This window comes from Corvus brachyrhynchos, unplaced genomic scaffold (assembly GCF_000691975.1).
Source record: "Corvus brachyrhynchos isolate BGI_N302 unplaced genomic scaffold, ASM69197v1 scaffold31, whole genome shotgun sequence".
Classification (NCBI taxonomy): domain Eukaryota; kingdom Metazoa; phylum Chordata; class Aves; order Passeriformes; family Corvidae; genus Corvus; species Corvus brachyrhynchos.
The window spans coordinates 3,730,501-3,751,924 of record NW_008236196.1 but is presented as its reverse complement, the minus strand read 5'-3'; the positions used below and the strand labels follow the sequence as shown (position 1 = coordinate 3,751,924).

The following is a 21,424-nucleotide window of genomic DNA, read 5'->3' as shown; positions in this document are numbered from 1 at the left end:
TGGCCCTACTGCCCCGGGAGGGGGGCATAGCCGCGCTGTCCTTTTGCCTAGGCAAGGAGGGCAGGGTGCCGCAGCCAGCCCCTCCACTGCTGCTCCCCCGTTTCACTCCCCTCTGCGCCGGGGTCAGGCTCCGAACCCTCCTTGCAGCTGGGGACTAGAAAGCTCCGGACCCTGGCTGGGGTCCCTCAGTGTGTGATGGCTCCAGAGCTCAGCACAGGCTCCGGCTGCAGGGTGACCTTGCAGCAGGACTGCCGAGCAGCCGAAATGAAGGACAAGACCTTGGCTTAGTGAAGGGGGTTGGAACCAGACCCTCTCCTTGGTAGCCGGCAGAACAAGGCACATCAGGGACAGTGCTTACTCTGGTCACCTCCCTGCCTGCACCCGGCCCTTACCTGGATAGCTCAGCTCTCCTGATGCCAGATGATGCTGCCTGCAGACTCCTCACTGCCTGGTGCTAAGCAGGGTTGGATTTCCCACGGCAGGAGGACCAGGGTGCAAAGGCTTTGCCACCCTCCAGGCTCTGCAGCCGAAGTGGGTTTCAGAGCCCTGGTGCTGGCTGGGGCTGGCTGAGCACGGCTTCCGCTGGCTCAGCAGGTGGAGGCTGCATGCACGGGCAGATTAGTGGGGGGGGGAATTGGCTTCTGCCATAGGAACTAAAGGCGGGATTTGTCAGCGGGTTGCTGTGGGGCCAAGTGCCAGCACAGGGGAGGAGAGGGGAAGGCTGTGGGTGGCCTGTTGCCTCGGGGGTACAATGAAGCCCGTACTACAAGGGGGGTACTGAAAATGGTGCTGCAGGTGCCAGCATCGTCCCTGGAATGGGGTATTTCTCTAGAGGCACATGTCACCCCATGCTGCTATGCAGGACTTGGGCCATGGTGGGACTCTTGTTGAGCTCCCACCTCACCATGGGTCAGCATCGACCTCTGGGGCCAGCAGGGGGGCCCTTAGTAAAGCACCCTGCACCCACTGCCCCTCTGCCGGGCCCCGCAGATGCTCAGGAATGAACTGGCACCAGCCCACCAGCTGCTCTCTTGGTATGTGCTGCTGGGGCTGGAATGCTGTGCCTTGGCTTCCTCGCTGGCCTGGATAGGCCTGGCCCCTGCCCAGGGCATCTCCCCTCCCAGCCCTACCATCCTGCTTGTCTCTTCCCATTAAGGAAGTGGAGGCAGCTGAGCTTTGGTGCTGGAGAAAAACAGGTGTCAGAGCCAAGAGTTATGGAGCCAAGTGGACAGTGGTAAAACACAGGGGAAGCTCAGAAAGCACACCCCCGCCCACACAGCAGCACCTCGCACCGGCATTTCCTCCACCTCTTGCTGGGAACGTGGAGAAAGTCCCTCTGCTGGTGACCCTCGTGTGCCCACCTCCACCTCACTGCCCGTCCCCAGCCCCAGGAACACTGCAGGAGGGAGATGGGGTGGCGGGAGCATTTCTGCTCTCCCAGCCCTTACTGCAGAGCTGGGCTGCAGCCAGTGCTTCTATTTTAAGCCCCACACTGTGTTTGAGGAGGCGAGTGGTGCGCACAGCTGAGCCTCACAGCCCAACAGGGAGAGGATCTGCTACCCACGACCCTAGAAACTTCCCCTTCTCCCTCTTGGGTTGGTACAGGCTCAGGGCAGGTTGGACCAGCTGCTTTCTCCCCTTCCCAGTACAGGCAGCAATTGGGGCAGTTGAAACTGGCATGGTCTGGTGAAGTTACTGCAAAAATATCTGGGCTGCAGCAATGGGGGTCTAGCCACACAGCCCTGGCCCCGTCCATGTCATGCAGTGTTCACCTGCTGTGACCTAGGCTGGCAGCCATCCTGTGAGAGAGCACGGCTGGGCAGGCCTGGCAACATTGTGCAGGCAGGGGGAATTTATCCTGTGGGCAGGGTTGAGCTCCCAGGGCAGGGAAAAGGGGCCCTGATAGCCTGTGGGATTAGCTGGGCTGAGTGCAGGCAGAGAGGAAGCACAGGACAAAGCATCCTCGTGAGAGGCACCGAACGGCTCAGGCTTCCCCCCAAGCAGGACTGAACCTCACTGCAGGCCCCTCCTCATCTGAAGCTCCCTGACTCCTTAGCAAGGACCACCTTGCAGAGAGCTCCTTTCCTCCTGTGCCAACGGGTGCTGCTGGACAAAAAGGCTCCCAGACTAAACATCTATTTATTTTTTAATAAAACCATCATCCACCCCCCTCTGCTTGTGCTGTGTGTCATCAGGATGCCTGGGGAACCAGCAGCACCCAGGGAGAGCACTGGGCAGGAGGGGTGCTCAGCACCAGGCTGAGGCTGGGGGCTGCAGTGGCTGGGGCACAGGGCAGCCCCAGGGCCGGCTAAAGCCATTTGGCACAGCCTTTTGCCCCTGGGGAGGCAGCGAGCTGTGAACTGGTGCTGGGAGTAGAGACCATGCCAGAATGGCCCGAGAGGAGGATAAGAGGCAGGTTAGGGCATTTTCTCCCTTTGTCTGGGGCTCACTCTTTCTTCCCAAAGAACTTCTTGAAGACAGATTTGTTCTTGGTGCGAGGTGGGCTGGTGGTCTTCTCCCCAAGTGTGTCCCGGGGGCTCCCTGTTCGGGCCATGAAGGAGTGGCAGCGTGCCCGGGGCATGGCTGTCACCTGCTCCCCTATGTACAGTGTGACAGAGTAGCTGCTCCCAGCTTCCACCGGCTCCTTGGGCACGGCCAGCGGGGTGATCTTCTGGTAGGTGGCTGCAAGAAGGAGCAGTCAGTGGTAGGGGCAGGGTGCCAGCAGGCACTGGCAACCCTCTAGGGCCCTCCCCAAATGGGGGCTGCAGCCAAGGGCACAGGTATGTAGGGACCAGGTGCGTGCTGGAGCAGCATCGCATCTGTCCTCGGCTGTCTGTGAGGACAGAGGCAGTGGTGCCACCTCCTGGCGATGACAGCAAAATCAGCACTGTACCTGAGGTGAAGGAGTAGGACCTCCTCTTGTTGGCCACGAGCCCATAGTCGTCTTCTGGGCAGATGTTGTCCCACAGCCCGGGGGACCCCCTGGGTGACCACTGCTGCTCCTTGTGCCCAGTCCCCTGAGCATTCTCTGAAGCAGAATGGACACATGTCACAAGGCAAGGCCACCACAGGACATCCCTGTGTCAGCCCCAAAGAGAAGAGGGAAATGTATGACTATCTCAGTAACCCAGGAAGTGAAGTAAATGTTCCTTTCCCCAAGCCCTGAGACTCCTAGCCCAGATACCACCAAGTTCAAGGCTGACTGACAGCCTTCAGCCTCCCCCAGCTGTCTGCCATGTACTTCTTTGGGCTGGGAACAGAAGCTGGGGGACAGTGGCAACCCAACCAGACAGAAAAGTCACCTGCTGCTTCCACAGTCCCATCGACTTGGCCATCCTGGCTGCCCAGAGGCCGCTGCAGTAGTGTGCTTGTGCAGGGTAACACCACAACCTCCTGGCTCTTGGTGGTCGTCACCTGGTGATGTCCCTGGAGGTGGGAGCTCCCAGGGCTGGAGACCTTGCTGAAACTGAAAGTAGCAGAGATTTCGCTAACCAGACTGGCCACCAATGTCCTGCTGGAGCAGCACACACTGGCAAATGTGGGAGAGAGTCATAACAAGACCCAGCTGGCCAGCTCCTGGCTACTCACCTGCCAGTACCAGCAGTGCCCTCGACATGCTGTGCTGCCGCCTGGAAGTAATCCACTTCAGGGAAACCTGGGGGCACAGCAAACATCCTGCTGGATGTCCCATACAGGACTGTTGCATAGAGCCAGTCCCTGATCCCAGTGCCCATGCTGCATGGCTGCATCCTCCAACCTCCTGCTCTAGTGCCTGCTCTTGGTCCTGACAACCAGCCTAGGATCTCAGAACAGAGCTTGAACTCCTCAGGTATGGATACAGCAGCAGGAAGACCTCAGTATCACAGGTGTCCTTGCCTCAAGGGCAAGCAAGGCATTTCCAGGCCCAGAGGATATGGAGGAAGACCAAGGCACAATTATAATTTTCCTGACACGGGCTTTTTGCTGCTGAGGCACCACTGACGTCAGTTGTGCTATTCCTGATTTATAGCTGTGTATGTGGTGTGAAAACAAAGCCTCCAAATCCTGCCTGGCAGAGAACTACTGTTCCCAAGGCAGGCTAGGAGGATGCATAAATCAGAGGGCAATGTTGTGCTGCTTCTCTTCTGACCCCCCTCGGTATCAAAGGACTCAGCAGGGGCTGAACAAACATGGTAACCACATAGAGCTGGGTCCCTGCTCTGCCAGCAAGGGCTGCTCACCTGAGTTTTGCTGCAGCTTTGAGACCCATTCATTCATGAGGGGCTGGGTGGGGGCCCTCAGGAGGTATTCAGAACCATCCTGCAGCCTGCAGGGAGAGGAGGAGAAAACAGGTCAGCAGTGATGTGGAGTGCAGATGCCACAGCCCCCACCAGACCAGAAAAGAAGAGAAGCAGATGAGAAAGAAGGAAGGAAATCCTCATCTAAGCACTGGACTGAGCTGGTCCTGCCTGGGGGTGTTGGTACATGTCTGCCCACACTGGGGAGGGCTGTGGCTACTGCCCTGGACTGGGAACTCACTGAAGCCTGAAGCAGTTGGTCTTCTTGGTGTACTCGGCATCTGGGGTGCAGACCGCCCCGGAGAGGTGCAGGGGAAGGGCCACCACGGAGCTCTGCAGCATAAGGGAAAGCAAGAGCAACAGTGGGGTTGGACAGCTCTGCCTTCCTGGCCATGGGGCCCAGAGCCATCACCCTGCTGCCAGCCCCCTCCCATGTCCCCCAGTCTCCCCCACCGCACCTTGAGGCTGTCCCTGCGGTCCTGGTAGAAGCATAGTGTCTGCCTCATCAGCACGGCGTGGAAGAGGCCCCAGGCCCGGCAGCTGGCCTGTGGGATACAAGCAGGGGACAGCTGTGATGCCAACAGGTTTGTAAGAAGACAGATGGTCTCATGCCACTCAAAATGCAACTCAGCCCCTCGGAGGCTCTGCCCTTCCAGAATGGCCAGCAGCACTGCCGTGGTAGTTCCAGGAACATCCCTGGCTTCCCTCCATCCTCCGCCATGTCCCAGCACCCCTGTCCCAAAGGAGCCCCGCAGCCATGTCTGTACCTTTCTCCCTCCTGCCTGCAATACATGCTTCCTTTCCAGCGTGCCCTCCATCATCTGAAACTCCATTTTACCAGGAAGGACCTGCAAGGGCACAGAGGGTGAGCAAGAACTTCTCTGGGGCTGGCAGTGCCAGCTCAGCCTCCATCATGCACATGGGGTCTATCTGACCCATCCCTGGTGTGCAATGCCAAAGTGGGAGTGGGATGACAATCAGGAACAACTTCCTCACCTGGGCAGGGGCTGGGATGTGTGTCAGCTTCAGAGGTGAAGTGCTGCCTTGCTAAGGCTATGGGTTGGCAGGGAATGTGTGTGCTGCAGGGACCCCAAATACCCCACCTAGCCCTTCCCCACCAGCTGAAGAAAAGGGGCCACAGGAGTTGGGGAGTCCCCAAATACAGGTTATGTTTGCTGGAGTGAATAACCCAGCTGCTGCCTCGGGTGTTCCCCAGCCCCCTACCTGACCCTGAGGGAGAGTCCCTGGCCTGTGGATCTCACCTTGCTGCTCTCTCTCCCCTCTTGCCCGTGACTCCACTGATTCCAGGCGCTGGAGGCATCCAAGGGGGCTGCAGACACCAGCTCCTCCATGTGGGGGGAAACCCTGAGCCCTGCCACTGCCACTGCGCTCCACTCTGGGGCTCTTCTCTCCCGACGGGCTGTGGAGCAGCTGGGCAGTGGTGGGAAGGGTGAATTTGGCCACTAGCACGTTGTTGGCTGATGAGAGGATGAGGGGCCCACCAGCAGTGGTGCTGGGGCTGGGCAAGCTGCCTGCCCTGCTGCTCGTCCGGTGGCTGGCACAGCTGCCTCCTGGTGGGCTCTGTGCCTGTTGCTCCTGGGCCCCATCCCAGATGGCCTGCAGCTCCTCCTCCTCTTCCTCAAACTGCCTGTGGGCAGGGTGGCAGACTTCCTTAGTGCCCAGTGCAGGGCTCTGGGGCTCTGGAGACCCCAGTGCCCACTCAAAGACAGAGAGCTGGGTCAGGGCAGCAGGGGAAGCTGGGGACCCTCTGGGCTGGCTGCTGCTGGCTGGCTGCTGTGCACAGGCAGGGCCAGGGATGGCTCCAGCCCTGCCTGGGCTGCTGGCAGGGGATGATCCAAGCTCTAGCCAAGCGGCTTTGTGATGCCTGGCCCTGCCAGTGGCACTGGGGCTGTCACTGTGGCCAAAGCGGGTGGACAGCTCATCCCCCATACCGACACGGGACGGCCGGCTTGGTCTCGAGTCCAGGAGGTCTTTACTGGTGCTGCTGGGGCGCTGCAGGTTCCAATACTCCTTCCCAGCACAGTGTGCCCTTTGCTGGCTGTAGCTGGGGTTGAAGCTCACCTCCTCAAACCACGTTCCTTTCTCACTCTTGGGGGACGTCCCCAGCCTCTTGCAGGTTCCAATACTCCTTCCCAGCACAGTGTGCCCTTTGCTGGCTGTAGCTGGGGTTGAAGCTCCCCTCCTCAAACCACGTTCCTTTCTCACTCTTGGGGGCCCCCCCCAGCCTCTTGCTGGGCCCCTGGGGACTGTGCCCATTTTGCTGCCATTCAACTCCATGTGTGCCTGTGGGCTTCCACAGCCTCACCCCTTGATCCTGCCTCTGCTCCTGCCCCTCTGCCTCCTGCTGCTGTGCCACAGCCCCTCGGTGGCACCCCAGGACCACTGCGTCCCGTGGCAGCTCCAGGCTGAGCACAGAGCCCAGGGAAAGACGGGGGCATGTGATTTTTGGGTTAGGCAGGCAGGGGTTCTGGGGGGCTGCCCCACACTCAGCATCGATGTCCTGCACCAGTGGGTTCCTGACATAGAGGAGCAGCTCCCCAAGCTGGGGTCCAGCAGCAGCTGTCCCTGGCCCCTCCTTCCTGCGACCATACTTCTGAGGCCATGTGTTGCTGGGGCCATAGCATTCCTCAGGTGTGGGCCGCAGGGAGCTGTCACCCATGATGCCCTGGAGAGTCAGCAGCCGGGCCTGCTCTGCCCTGGCCTGCTCCCGCCGCTGCAGGCTGTTGAAGAGACAGCCAGCCCTGGCCTTAGGCAGGGTGTGGGAGACAGCCGGCATCCCACCGCTGGCTGCTGGAGGGTGGCGGACAACAGCGGGTGGCCGCTTTGCGGTGCAGGTTTTCCTGGCCTCCACCTGCACCTGAGGAAACAGAGAAGGAGAGAGGGGTGATTCCCATCGCTGGAGCTTCCACCACCCTGTGCCAACTGCCCCCTTTCCATGTTGCATCTGGGAAAGCAGGGAGCAGCAGGGGCAGGCAGACAAAAATGCTCACCAGCAGCACGTGCAGTGCTGGGAGCAACATGGCTTCACCTCAGTCCCCCGAGGGCTGCTCCCACTGTAGTGCAGGCAGGGTGGAGGCAGACAAGGGAATCTGCCCATGATGGAGTCCCCCAGGTGTGGTACAGCTGGGGGTGACTCTGCCATACAGCTTTTCCCTGGCACTGCTGACCTCCAAGCCGTCACTTTTGGGTGGCTACTGAGACAGCAGTCACTGCTGTCCATCCCCTGCCAGCCCTGCATGCTCCAGGCAGTAAAGCAATGAATGCAAGGGCAGGGGTTGAGTGCAGACTCTTCCCTGTCCCTTCCTCACAGACCCTCTCCAGCTGCAAGAGTCTGCAGGAGCTGAAGCAGTGTCCCCATGTATCCATTTGGCTGGATGGTCCCCTTTACCAAAACCCTCCTGGCAGCCCAGCAGCCCCTCACCCTGCTTCAGTGCCCTCTGGCCTCTCTGTCCTCCTGCCCTCTCCCTTGGGCTTCTGAGCCCGGCTGCCCCTGGGGCTCCTCACACACAGACCTTTTTGCACAGGCTCTGGAGCAACAAAGGGATGCAAGCCCCAACAAATCACCAGACTCCCAGCCCCAGGGTTACAAGCCAAGCAACCTGGAGTGAGACCCACGCCCCCGCAAAACATGCACCTCACACAGCCCCAGCCACCCTTGCCCCTTCAGCTGGCTACACAAGGAACTGCTGCTGTCCCCCAGCAATGGAGCAGGGAGGCTCTCCCACTGGCCACCAGCTAGCCATACCTCCCATGGCTACCGAAACTACTTAAACGGAGGGCCAAACTGCAGCAAGCCCTACCTGAGGCCCCCTCCTCACCTGTCCCAGCACCCACACTCTGGACCCCACAGCACCAGAAGGGTTTTCTCTCTCCCATTGGACCAGTGCCAACAGAGCACAGTGGCATGGACAGGAGAGTTGGTGGCAGGCAGGTTCACACCATGCAGCCACACTGCCCAGCATGCAGCCTTCCCCGGAACATTACCTCTTCCACCAGCTGGCGAGGTGGCTTTCTTTTTCGCTTTAAACTACCCCAAGTGTTTCCTAAAAGCCCCTGGCAACGCTTCCAAAAGGTTTTACAGCCTGAGTGTTTAGTGGCAGGGAGCTGAGCAAGGGCAGAGAGAGAGACACACAGAGAGTTGAGGACAGAGTGGGCAAGGAGCTGCAGCAGGAGAGCGCAGGCAAAGTGGGTGGCACAAGCCGGCCTCAGCCCTAAGGCATCACTCAGCATCAGCATGGCCAAAGGCCCCTCTCAGACTGACACAGTCCCAGCAGCTCACTCAGAAACAGCCTAGAGGGGTCTCAGCTTGGGAGTTACCCCACAGCACCCCAGTCTGCATGGGACACAGCTCCAGAGAGCGGCCCTGGCTGTGTGGCTGCTTGCCCGTGGCTCTGCCAGAGCCGCCTACCATCCCCCACGTACCGTCGGCAGTGCCTCCTCCCCTGGCCGCTCGCTGCTGGCCAGCGGCTGTGCCTTCTTCTTCTCGCCCTTCTTGCCAATGCTGAGGATGAGGTTGACCGTCCCCCCAAGACCGCAGGGGCCCCGCGGTGGCAGCAGCAGCGTGGAGGTCTCGGCAGGATCCCAGGGGGCAGCCTCCTTGGGGGGTTCTGCACCGTGGGGTGTTTTGCTGCTGGGCTCCCCCCAGCTCTGCTCCACTCCTGGTGGGGCATCTGAGAGGCCTGATGCTGGTGGGGAGATGGCTGTTTTCCCTGGAAGCTTTGGCTCTAATCTTTGCACAGGCTCGAGGAGAGAGCAAGGCATGAACTTCGCTGGACTGTGGATGCTTTCCATATGGGGTGGAGCACATGAAGCATGCTGCTCCTGGGGAGCAAGGCAAGAGAGGGAACATGAAGGAAGGGCTGCTGGGGCCAGGTATTTTCTCAGGACAGCCTTCCCTTTGCCCTGCCTGAACCCCAGAGACTCCCAGAGGTATTGGCACACATCCCTCCCCTACTTCTGCACCACCCACTCCACCCAGTGCATTTGCTACCCTCAGCCTCAAGGCTGGTCATTCTCCCCAACAGTCTCAACAGGGCTGGGTACTCACCTGACCAGTGGGGGACATGCTCAAGGGGCTCTCCGGGTCCCTCCTGTCCTCCTGTCTGCTCCCCAGATCCTGCTGATACCTCTGTGCTCGCCAGCGCACCAGCACCCAGCCCAGCATGCTCTGCAGCTCTTCCAAGCGCTCCTTTATCTGAGGGGAGGAGAGATGCTGGGCAGCCTGCAAGAACCCCTGGCCCAGGGACACTGGCCCTACCAGGATATCTCACTACAGAGAAGTTAGGAGGTTTTCGGGAGTGGGATCACAGCAGCTCAGATCTCAGGATCCACTGCTGGGTGAAACTTCTTCCTGCCCTGAGCAGCCCCAGGGAGGCATAGGTGCCCCTATCCCACTTACTGGGTACCCTTTGCTCTTTCTTTCATGGTCTGTCCCCAGAGGACTTCAGGGAGTGCTGAGAATTTCCCCCCGACCCTATTTCCCCTGTCCTTACTGTTGCACTCAGGTAGTGCTCCTCAGACACCAGCTGCTGCCCTGCTGCTGCTAGTGCCTCAAACTCCTTGAGCTTCTCTTCAATTCTCCTCTCCAGTTCCTCACACGGAGTCTCCGGGACACTGGAGCTGCTTGGGCTTTCAGAGAAAATCTGAGCCCGCGTGTCCTCCGTCCAGGAGCTGTGAGCACGTGAAAGACAGGTTGAGGAACGACCCAACCCTTCTTCAGCCCTGCAGGCCCCAGGGAAGCCATTCCCATGCTCAGGGATAGCTGGAAGCAGCTCAGTGGGGTTGTAGCAAGGCTGTTGGGTCAGGACAAGATGCTGTGGGGCTGCCTCACAACAGAGAGCTGTGGTGCAACCCTGCATTCCAGGCTCCCCATGGTCACGCCTGGCTGCAGCTCCAGCACTGCCCACATACTTGCCAATGCCATGCTCTCACCAGCTCCCCCTCAACCACCACACAAGCAACCCCAACAGCTCACTGCCACTTACATCATGGCTAAATAATCCTTGAAGAAGTGCCGCAGCCGGCTGGCCTGCTGCACACGGAGCCAGGTCTCCTGCAGCAGCTCTCGCAGCCCTGCCCAGGCCCACAAAGTCTCCTGCAGCTCCTGGCTGATGGGGCACTGCTGAACGGGGCACAGCTCTTGCAAGCGGGCAGCCGCCCTCTCCAGCTCCTGCAGCTGCCCTTGCAGGGTCTGCGACACTGCATGCTAAAGATCAGAAGGCAGGAAAGGTTCGAGATGCATCCAACCCCTCTGAACCCAGGCTGTGCTCCCCTGCATTCTGGCACGAAGGGACAGAGGGGAGGATGCTGGGACACAGGCTGCAGAGAGCGGGCAGAGCTAGCCTTGATGGGGAGCACGGGAAGAGCACAGAACTGCCTGGCTTCCCCGCCCTGCGTGCATGAGTCGCTTTCCCACCAGTGGGAAGATGAGTAAGGTGCTGGCAGCCGGGTGGTGGCACAGTGGAGCTGATGCAAGCTCTGTTCCCTTGCCTGGCCCATGCTATCAGAGGGGAGCAGAGCAGGCAGGTCTCAGCTCTGCTGGAAAATTCCATCCCAGCCTGCCACAGTGTGCCAAGGCTTACAACACCTGGGCCCCCAGAGGGGGGCCAGTGCCTCACTGGGACAGCCCCAGCCAGCCGGGACACCTCCCTGCCCGTGCTCCCCTGACTCACCTCCATTTCCTGCTGGCAGCTCAGCAAGCCCTGCAGCCCTTGGAGGTCCTTCTCACTCTTCACTGTGGTGAAGCCATTCTCTGCTAGGGCAATGTCTTGAGACAGCGCCTTGGCTCTGCACTGAAGGGCCTCCAGCTGTGGGGATACCTCTGCTACCTGGATGGGCAGGAGGGGACATAGAGGAAGATTAGCCCCAGGGTGGAACCCCCTGTGCTCCCCCCTGCCACACAGCCCCAGCCCACCCCAGCCTGGGGACACCCTGCCATGCACCTGCAATGGGCAGGTGCCAGCCACAGGAGAGACAAGGACACCAGCCTCTCACAGACTGGTCCCCATGAATCCCAATGCCCCTGTGTCCCACTGGGAATGGCCGAGGTGCATGCCCTGTCCCAACTAGCTGGCATGTCCAGCTGTAGGTGAACCACCCAGCTGCATCCCCAGGCCCCCTGCCTCCATCCCCTACCAGACGCTCCAGGCTCTCTGTCTCCGCTGCCACCTCCATGACCCGCTCTCGCTCCTTCGCTGCATCATTCAGCATTTCCACGGCCTCCTGCAGCTCTCCCAAGGGGTGGCTCATGTCCTCACTGCTTGGAGGCTGCTCAGCCTGGGCTGAGTGCAGGGGAAAAGACCCCTGCGAGCTGCAACGCCCGCTCCCTGGCTGAAGCCAGCAGAAACACCAGATGTAAGAGAGATGGGGAGTGACACCCCAGGCAGCTGGGCTGGAGGCGAGCACCCAATAGGGTCCCCTTGCCAACTGCAGATCAAGCCTCGGTCCAGTCCCAGGTGCTGTGTGATCCCAAGGGATGCCCGGCCGCGCTGCTCACCGCTGCAGATCCCTGCTGGCTCCGTGCTTCCTCTTCTTGCAGGTCCTGAAGGAACTCAGACAGCACCAAGGAGTCCCGCAGATCTGCTGCCCGGCGCCGCAGGGCTGCCTGCACGTGTGCCAACCTGTGGGGAGAGGTGCCCATCAGAGGTACTGGCAGCCTCTGCACCTCCTCAGGGACAGCATCCTCCTCCCCCCCCAGCCTGGGGACCAGAGAAGAGGCACCTTCCCCCAGGACTCACTTGTCCTCCACCATCTCCACTTTCCTCTGCATCTTCCTTGCTCCCTCGTGCTCAGTGGGCGACTCGCCTGCTGCTTCCTCCCGCAGTGCCTGCAGCTTGAGGCCGCATAGCAGGAGCTGCTTCTCCAGCTGGCCCATCTCTTCCAGGTCCTGGCGCAGCTCCACTGGGCTTCTCATGGTGGCTGGTTCCACGAGCAACCCAGCCACAGCTTGCAGCCACCGCTCAGCCTGGTCCAGCTCCCCCACCAGCCTCAGTGCCTTCAGGGAGAGCAGAGAACCCATCAGCCTGGCTCTGAGCCACCCAGAGGAGGCAGAAGCCGTGCTGCCGTCGCACTGTGGGTACCTGGGCACCGGCAGCACTGGCAGCACAGTTGGAGAAGGGTGCAAGCTGCAAGGCCAGCCAGAGATGTCGGTGCCAGTGTTGCAGCTCCAGGCCCCACAGGTGGCAGCTTCGCTTGGTGATCCCCAGCAAGCTGCTGCCATTGGAGCACGCCCTGTGCCCACCCCAGCCCTGCCTCCACATACCTTATCGATCTCTTGCAGCACTACACCGTTCTCCTGGTGCTTCCTCTGCAGGTCCTCCCACAACTGCCCCAGTTCCCGCAGCATGGCCTCCACCTGAGGGCTCCCGGGAGGCTTCCCTTGTGCTGGGCCCTCCTGGGAGGCAGGGAGGGCAGTTAGGATGGGCCCCACCTGGAGTCCTATCCCCCACCTCACATCCAAGCAGGCTCACCAGGAGCACAGCCCTGGCACTGGAGCTGGGGGCCAAGGGCTCTTTCTGCAGCCGTGCTGGCTCCAGGCTCGCCACTGGACATGGGGGGACTCCCATACCCACACTCTCCTTGTGTGGGGACAGAGTCTGCCGAGGAGCAGGAGACATGCCGGGTTAGTGCCCAGACCAAGGGTGTGTGCACAAGCATGCATGCCCACAAGCAACAGGAGGGGGTCAGGGAAGTGAGTCCTTCCCCAACACTGTCTCCTCTTGGATGGGCAGGGAGCAAAGGGGACTCTTGGGGAGACGTTACCGCATTCACTACCTGGCAAACGTCCTGCACTTGGGCCTCCAGCTGCCGCATCCCCCACTCAGCCTCTGCCTCTCTCCTCCTCCAGCAGAGAGAGGAGAGGGACAGTCAGGACTGCAAGGTTCCCCCCTTGCACAGGGGAACCCCATCCCTGTCCCCTCTGACTGTCCCACTCCCACAGCCACCTCCACAAGCCAGTACCTTTTGTTGTCCCCTCCATGAGGGGGCTGTCCCACTGCTGGGGAGCCAGGGCTGCTCTCCTCTCCTTTCTTGTGCTCTGCCATCTTCTCCAGCACATCTTTTGGTACCTGCGGCACAAAGGTTCCCATTCCTCCTCGGCCAGCACAAAGCATACACTGCTTTGTCCCGGGCCTGGCACTTATCACGTCCCATAACTGGCGGGACCAGATCCAGGAGTGTTCGGCTTGGACTTTGCCCAACACCTGAACTCCTTTCCCTTGTCTTCTCAAAGCAGAGGAGCTGAAGACACCTGGAGGAAGACAGTGCTTACCACGCTCCCGAGTCCTCTTGTCCATTTGGGGGCTGCTTCCTTCCCCACAGCCCCATGACTGCTATCATCTCCTCGAGGTTCAACATTTGGAGCTGCAGCTTTGCCCCCTGGGGAACTGCTTGCCCGTGCTGGAGCCTTCTCTGCCCTGGGAAAGGAAGGCAAGGGAGGCCCAGGGACCAGAGGATGAAGAGAGACCTTGAGTGGAGCTGGTGCCCCAGAGACAGCCTGCTAGGGGCTAAGCCAGGTCTTTCCCAAGCTTCTGGCTCCAGTGCTGGGAAGTCAGGGCTGGGACCCTGGTGCTCCTGCCCAGCTATGCCCTACCTCAGTGCCTGCTGGAGCTGCGCCCAGCTCTCCTTTACGTCTCGGTGCCTTGAGGTGACTTGGGCTGCCAGGCTGGGCTGCAGGTTTAGGAGCTGGGACACAGTCACATCCAGCATCTGGAGAAGAGAGAGCAGCTGGGACATGATGGAAACAGGGTTGATGAGGGACAAACCACCATGGCCATGGGGTGACTGTGTGATGACAACGCATCACCAGCCCTGTGGGGGCAGAAGAGGCAGCGAGTGCTGATCCCAGTCCTCTGCTGCCCCCGGGGAGACTCCCCTGTCCATCACACAGCCTCAGCCACCCACGCAGCTGTGGGGTGCCCACAGAGCCCACAGCCCTGCAGGCAGCAGAGCTGACCTGGGAAGGCACACATTCCCCCTCTGTCAGGATGCTCCCCAGGGCTCAGAGGACAAGGAATAGCCTTGCACTCACCATCACCTGGCTGGCTATGTCCCTGACATCCCGATCCTGGCATGGCTTGCCCTCCCCAGGCTTCCCTGCACTGCAGATGCTGCTCTGCTGTAAGAAGAGGCCATGGTCAGCAGTGGGAAGAGGATAAGGCCCTGCTCCCAGCTCCAGCAGAATGAAACAGTGCAAAGCTGCACTTGCCAACCTGGCTCTCTTTCTCCACGCCCTGGTTCCCTCCCCAAACCCCAGGCTGAGAGTTCCAGGACCACAGGAGACCTTGTCCCCATGCAGGGGACAAGAGCAAGGTGCTGCCCACCAAGTTTCATTCAGGCCATGCAACAGCCCTGCATACCACGGTGAACCTGGCTCCAGTGCAAATACCTTTGCATGGATGGCCTCGAGCAGGATATCTGCCTGCTGGAGGAAGGAGGCCACCTCCAAGGCCAGCTGCAGAGCCTCGTGGTGCTCCTTCAGGGTCCCCTGCAGCCGCAGCCACCTGAGCAGGTGGAAGGGGAAAGGTGAATGGCAGTCTGTGCCTGTCTGGGGAGCTGTGCAGAGCTAGGCCAGGAAGTCTGGGGGGTCCTGCTTCCCAGTCAGTCAGCTCCTGGTGCTCAGCTCAGCCCTGTTCAGCCCATGTGTCCTCCACTCACGTTTTATTGAGGTGCTTGCGCCGGGCTGAGATGTTTCTGCTCTCACTTCTGCCTTGTTTCTCCAGCTTCTGGGCCAGGCTGTTCAGCTCCTTATGCAGATTCTGGAACTGCTGCTCCTCCTGGCCCAAGCAGAGAGGAAAGACATCAGCATCCCTCCTCAGGGACCTATGCCATGCCCCAGCCTCAAGGTGGTTGGTGTCCCTGACACACCAGCAGCCCCCCAGCAGCCTCTCACCTGCTTCAAGTCAAGGATGCGGCGGGTGAGCTGGATTTTGTCCGGGCTTTCCTGCAGGAGGGCTGCCAGAGAGGGCTTCTCCTCCTGGGCCAGGCAAGGGTGTGAGAAGATGGGGGGACAGGCAGGCTGTCCCCTTCCCCAGACCATGCTTCCCACCCCCCAAACCTTGTGCTTGATCCACGCCTCCAGCTGCTCGGCTTTCCTGTTAAAGTCCTGCAGACTCCGCAGCCCCCCCAGGGCTTTGCTCTGGCTGGCAGCCGTCTGCTTCAGGAGCTGACACTGGTCCTGCAGGGCCAGCAGCTGCCTCCGCACTGCCTCAGCACTGGGGCTTGGCCTCCACATCAGCTGCTCGCCCATCTGTGGGGCCAAGGGACCCACTCAGCACCAGGGGTTCCCAGGGACCCTCTGCTGCAGAGAACCCAGGGACACAGGTGCTGTGGGTAACAGGAGCCATGCCACTCCATGCCATACCTGGCCTCACCTGATTGAGCTTTATCAGCGTGTTCTCGAAATCCTTCATGTCCCGCTGCAAGGTCTGAGCCACCTCCTCCCAGTCCTGGAGGTCACAGCCATCCTTCAGGTCCCGCAGCTTGCCTCGCACCCAGCCCTCTGCCTGCAACATACAAAGAGCCACATGGCTGGGGGCCTCCACCAGAGCATCTCAAGGCTTTGGGGACCCAAGCCCAAACCTTCCCGGAGCTGTGACAGGGACTGGAGCGCACCCGTTCAGCTGACAACCCATTTGCTCCGGGAATCAGCAGGTGGCCAGCACAGGCACTCAGAACAGCATCTGTGGCAATGGGGGTGTGCAGGTGTGCAGCACCTCACTCCTTTCCAGCATCTGCCTCAGCCCAGCAGGAGAAGCTGGGCCTGCCCAAGCAGGCCAGTCGGCACAGCACATCCCTGCACAAAGCATCTCTCCTCGCTGCACCCTGCTCCCCAGTGCAAACATCCACGCATTCTTCCCACCATGACATGGAAGCAGCCCTCCCACCATCTCGGTTCCCATGCTGCTGGGGAGGGACAGGGTCTGAGAGGAGGAGGAAGAGGATGGGGGATGGGAGGAGCATGCGCACATGGAGAGGAAGCAGGGCCCTGGTGTGGGCTGACCCCCTCTCCCTGGGGCTGACAGCCAGGGAGAGGCAGCCAAACATGATCTCATGCCACAACCATGGCTTTGCTGGGCTGGGAGTTCAACCCTCCCTGCTGCGCACCCCACCCCACAGCTCCCATGAAAGGCCGCTGCTGGTGGCCCTGCAGCCCACTTCCTGTGCAGCCCCTCGGGTGAGTGCCCCAGCTGCCCTTACCTGCAGCATCTCCCGGTTGAACTGGGCTATCAGAGGACTCAGGTCGAGGAGAGGGCCTGCTCCCATGACGCTTCGCCCGCTGCATCTTGATGCTGCAGCAGACTCCTTGCCCTTAGGGCTCTCTTTCTGGGGTGATGACACTGGGGATCCTGCCAGCTGGGGGGAGCAGAGGTGGGGTGGGGGTGTCAGTGTGGTGCCCCAGGGAGCCCTCCCCATCACCTCCCAGGAGCATTTCAGAAACCCAAATTAAGTAGGTCAGCATGCCTTATTCTTGATTCCACTCCTTCACTGATGTATTTGGGGCTCTCCTCCAGCACACTGAGGTACCACTTCCCTCTACCAAGGCCACACTGGTGACTTTTGCAATGCCAGCAGGGGGTTGCTGGGTTGTCCCTCAAGTGGGTCACTCCCTGGGTCGTTCCAGGCTGTTGGGAGGGCACCCAGCACCTGGGCCAGTCCCAGCACCCACACTGGAGATGGATAGAGGGCTTGCTGCCCCTCCAGCCTGAGGATGTGCATCCCAGTGAGGAGCATTCACGTCTGTAGCATCCATTTGGTGTCACCCAGGGGGACACTGCCAGGGGATGGGATGGAGGGGCCATGGGGCAGGTTCCTGGTAAGCCCCACCACTCTTTTGGTGGCACCCAAGACCCCCATCCCCAGTGAGTGGTTGGAGGGAGTGGAGAGTACAGCATCTCCCTTGGGATTCAGCCTTGTGGGCAGTAGACGCTGACAAAACCCTCTGTCAGGGTTCCAGCTCTGCCAGGGGTGACAGCAAAGGCCAGCCAATGAAAGTGCTGGCCTTTCTCCAAACTCAGCCCTGGGCCCAGCTGCACGCAGCCCAGGGGACAGCACCATCACCCGGGCAGTTACTTCCCACCCTTCTGCCCAGGGATGGGGATCTAACTGCATACTAACTGGTGGCAAACAGGAAACTGAGCATTTTCAGGAGGAACTCAAAGGTGCAGGGCTTGCTGCCTCCTCTCAGCAGGCAGAAATTGCTCTGGGGCCAGCCTGGGACACCCCTTCCTCCTAGAGAGAACTGGGTGTGAGCTGCCCCACAGGGTCCTAGCTGCCCCTGAGCCCACCAGGGAACAATTTTCCAGGAGCCTGTGGAGCAGTGGGGTGCAGGCAACTGTTTCAGGCTCTCTAAGCACTCTGGCATGTGCTGCCCTGCTGACAGCATGGGACTCACTTTCCAGTGCCTGTTCTACTTAACCACAAGAACTACAGAAATCCTCTGTCTTTTCTTTTTTTTTTTTTTTAATAGCAACACAGATTCTCAGGCCCTCCTGTGACTCTGTGATCTTTAGTCTCTTGACTCAGCCAGGGCTGGAGGAGCCCATAATCTGGCTCCCTTGGAATCAATAAAACCTCTGGGTGCTACGCAGGGGGCTGATCCCTTGCCCCATCATGCCCAGCTTGCTCCCACACTCTCTGAAAGAGGCAAGGCTCCATCCACACCTGAGGCTGCGAGCAGCCTCATTGCTCAGCTCCAAGCTGCACATCAGGCCCCCCTAATGCTGAGGGCAGGGGGACATACCACATAGAAGGGAGAACATCTGTCCACCGGAGAGCAGAACACACTGGCCTGAACACTCCCAGGCTCCTGCTGCTTGTCGTCTGCATCCACATCCTTCCTGAGGAAGACCTAGAGGCAGGAAGGCACAGCTGTGAGCCTGGTAGTGCTCAACTGTCCCAGCAGCCAAAGAGACAGAGGAGCATTCACCCACCTCCCCCTGCTGAGGGACGGAGGTGGCTGTGGCAGCACCCAGACACTGCTTGGCTGGGCTCTTGCCCATCCCCCCTTATACACCGAGGCCAGGCTCCTCCGAACAGCATCCACAGCTCCCACCACATGCTCAGCAAGTGGCAAGAGCTCCTACACCAGCTTTGCTCAGTACCTTCTCCATTTTAGCTTCCAGTACCCCCCATACCCTTTTCTCTCCTTGAATTGACTCCAAAGCCAGCAGAAACCTGTTTAGTGATCACCACTGGTCCCTGGTCATCTAAGGATGCTCAGAGTGAGGTTTCCTTTCCCTCCTCCAGGACAGCAGGGCAGAGGCATGGGGGCACAGGATGACATTAACTCCAACATCATGAACCTGAATCCTCTCAGCTGCTGATCCCTGATCTCAGCCTAGCTGGGAGACAAGTTAAGGGGGCAGCTGGCTTGCAGAGAAGGGCTTCCAAAGGTCAGGGGTGAGGGTGGAAGCAGGAGAGGCAGGAGGAAGGAAGTCCAGGAACTGTGGCCAGGCACAGAGAGGATGTCCAGGATGAACTCCACATTACCTTATCCTTGATGCAGCACAGCCCCAGGAGGAGAGGTGCGTGGGATTGTTTGGATCATGCCCAAGGGCATTAAGCCTCATCCTCTACAGATGGATCTTTTCTTGGGCTGTTGGATATAACAGGCTGATTTAGGGACCTCATTCCACTCCCTTTCTGCAGCCACCTTGCTGTCTCTGTAACAGCCATCCAAGCAGGCACAGGGCAACAGAAACAGGGTGGTGGACAATGTGTGCTGCCCTGACAACTCCTCCTCCTAGACCACCGCAAATGGGGTGCTGGATCAGCCAGAGCCAGCCTACCTCTGCTCAGGCCACTCCAAACTGAGGACACTGTCCAAGGGAAATGAACCTAGAGAAGTCAGAACTCCCTCCCTCCACAGAACATGGCTTCCCACCATCTCTGCAGGACTGCAGAAGAGTCCTGACATGAATGGCAGCCCCCAGCACTAGAGCTGCTGCCACCAAAAAGGCTCAGAGCCCTACAAACAGCCCAACAGCCTCTTGGAGAACAGCACCATTGGACCTTTCCAGGGGCTTGCAAAGCCTGGCTGGTGGCTGCAGAGGTCAGACCATTGCCACATGCCACAGCATCCCATCCCAGGCAGGAAGAACAGGCAGGGTACAAGGCTGAATCACAGCCCAGCAGGCACAGTGAGAACTCAGCAGGATGGTTTTAGAAGGGGAAGGCAACCCCTTGCCTGACCACGGGGCTGAGAGGTTTGGATGCATATTTAGGGAATGATAGGGAGCTAAATGTGATGTGCTTGTGAGGCATAAGACCCTAAAAAGTTCTATGCAGTAATGTCTCACGCCAGCCCCCAGGGCTCAGCCGTGGGAGACAAGCCTGCAGGTGACACGGGAGCTTTATTTAAAGTCCCTGTCTCACGATCCGTCAGCCGCAGGAAAACAGGGCTGCCAGCACAACGATGACTTCATCCTTCCCGCAGAGCTGCTCCACCGGGACTGCCCCCCCTCCTCAGTCCCTCTGGCTAGAGCTGGGTCCTCGACCCGGCAAAACAACAAACTCTCTCAGCAAGCGAAGTCTGGGAGAAGGAGTTGTGCCTGCTGCGGCATCCATGAGGTGTTGTGCTAAACGCCCCCCAGCAGGACCCCAGGCTTCATGACATGAGCAAAGCCACATGTGAAACGAGTGCAGCAGCCTCAGCTGCCGCCTCTGCAAACACTTCTTTCCCCCGCTAGAAGCAAAATTAACACGGCACATATGCTTGCCGCATTCCCATAGAATAGGCGCCAGTGACTTCCCACGAACAAGAAGAGCGGGGCCAGACCCTCCTAGGCAGCACTGTGCTCATCCCGGAGGAGCCCTCATTCCTGCGGGGCAGGAGCGAAGGGCAAATCCAAGGACTGCGGGGAATGCTTGGGAAATTAGTACCGTGCTCTGTGTGGGACACAGTGTCCCTTCTCTCCTCCAGATGCCATCCCACGTGTTTTCCCTGGCCCCCCAGCTCCCTGTTTCCCTCCCAAAGCTCCATCTTGCAGCCTTCCCACCTCTTTCAGCTCCACACGCTCATGCTGGACAGGGAGGAGGGGCCGATCCTGGCAGCCTCCTGAGAGTCGCACACCACCGTGCCCAGCACGTGTCCCTTCCTTATATGAAAGACGGGAGCCCTCATGCCGATGCCCTTTGGGCTGCGCAGACTCCGGCCGCCCAGCGGAGGAGCTGCTTGCGTGCCGGAGGAAGCGGCACCTCTTGCGAGGCTGTGCCTGGCCTTTATTGGCAATGAAGATGAGGGTTTTGGCAGTGGACTGTGCGGCTCTCCCTAGCACTATCCTGCCGGGAAACCAGCTGTTGCAGGTCAGGGTTAAATCCCAAGGAGTTCCTGCCTGCTCTTGCCAGAAACTGCGACGTCTCCGAGATGCCTTCCGCCCCATCCCACCCCCACAGGGGGTCTCCCGGGCTCCGGCACTGTTGAATTCGTACCTCTGCGCCGGCTAGCGCTCGGACTTGGCGGGGGAGGGGGGAAGGGGGGGGATGCCGAGAGCCCTGGGTCCTGCTCCTAGCCTTGTCCCAGCTTTGCCTGGCTGTGTGGCCCTTCATGAGTCACTTCCCTTCTCCCAGCCTCCGTTTCCCCTCTGGTAAACGAGGAGGTGAGTTCCCAGCTCCCCGCACACAACGGCATCATCACAGGCACCCCGAAAGCTGAGCCCTCCATAGCCAGGCTCTGGGGCAGGGCTTTTCTGGCTCATCTTAGCCCCGGGGAAAGCTCATCTCCGCTCACCCGCCAAGACTTCCTGCCCTCCAGCCCGATGGTACAGAGACGTGCGTGGGGGGCACATGGGAGGAAGAACAACTACCACAGGAGCCCTGCAGCGAGTGTTGCCTGGACGGCACGGGGACAAGGCAACAGGGATGGGCGCAGCCTCCCCAGGACCTACCCATCCCTTGGCAGCGAGGAATGGGGAACGGCACGGAAGACGGGGAGAGAGCAGGGCACAGGGTACCGGGATCGCTTACCTTGAACTGAGCTTTCCCTGTCCTGCTGTTGTTGTTGTTGTGGTTCCTCTCGCCGCCGGCGCGGGCAGGGTTCCCGGGTCCCCCTGTCTCTCCCGTGCCAGCGTCCCCGTACCAGTTGGACAACGTGATCTTCTTAATGGAACGGGCTAGGGAGTTGCGGTTCA

General features: G+C 60.0%; 2 protein-coding genes across 2 annotated transcripts in view; both read right to left on the bottom strand.

Annotated features, from left to right (window-relative positions):
• The window catches only part of SLC29A1 (solute carrier family 29 member 1 (Augustine blood group)), a 33,823-nt gene extending 33,293 nt beyond the window's left edge, over window positions 1-530 (bottom strand). Inside the window, exon 1 of the mRNA XM_017740463.1 lies at window positions 393-530. The gene's annotated coding sequence lies outside the window, so the exon portion shown is untranslated. The remainder of the gene's footprint in view (window positions 1-392) is intronic.
• A 1,590-nt stretch (window positions 531-2,120) lies between these two features.
• Window positions 2,121-21,418, bottom strand: LOC108448209. The gene is made up of 35 exons (XM_017740447.1): window positions 21,261-21,418; window positions 18,037-18,144; window positions 16,494-16,649; window positions 15,668-15,799; window positions 15,352-15,543; window positions 15,187-15,270; window positions 14,952-15,070; window positions 14,683-14,797; window positions 14,326-14,412; window positions 13,888-14,003; window positions 13,567-13,711; window positions 13,257-13,363; window positions 13,071-13,137; window positions 12,767-12,892; window positions 12,559-12,690; window positions 12,035-12,291; window positions 11,794-11,917; window positions 11,433-11,627; window positions 10,970-11,125; window positions 10,283-10,503; window positions 9,791-9,968; window positions 9,346-9,492; window positions 8,721-9,119; window positions 6,524-7,155; window positions 6,182-6,405; window positions 5,923-5,925; window positions 5,540-5,649; window positions 5,045-5,125; window positions 4,736-4,822; window positions 4,519-4,610; window positions 4,221-4,306; window positions 3,589-3,655; window positions 3,303-3,466; window positions 2,894-3,028; window positions 2,121-2,682 (listed from the first exon to the last, which is right to left on the bottom strand). Exons 3-35 carry the CDS (start codon window positions 16,557-16,559, stop codon window positions 2,447-2,449), a joined length of 5,082 nt encoding a protein of 1,693 aa, XP_017595936.1. The 5' UTR covers window positions 16,560-16,649; window positions 18,037-18,144; window positions 21,261-21,418; the 3' UTR covers window positions 2,121-2,446.
• Between the last annotated feature and the right edge of the window lie 6 nt (window positions 21,419-21,424).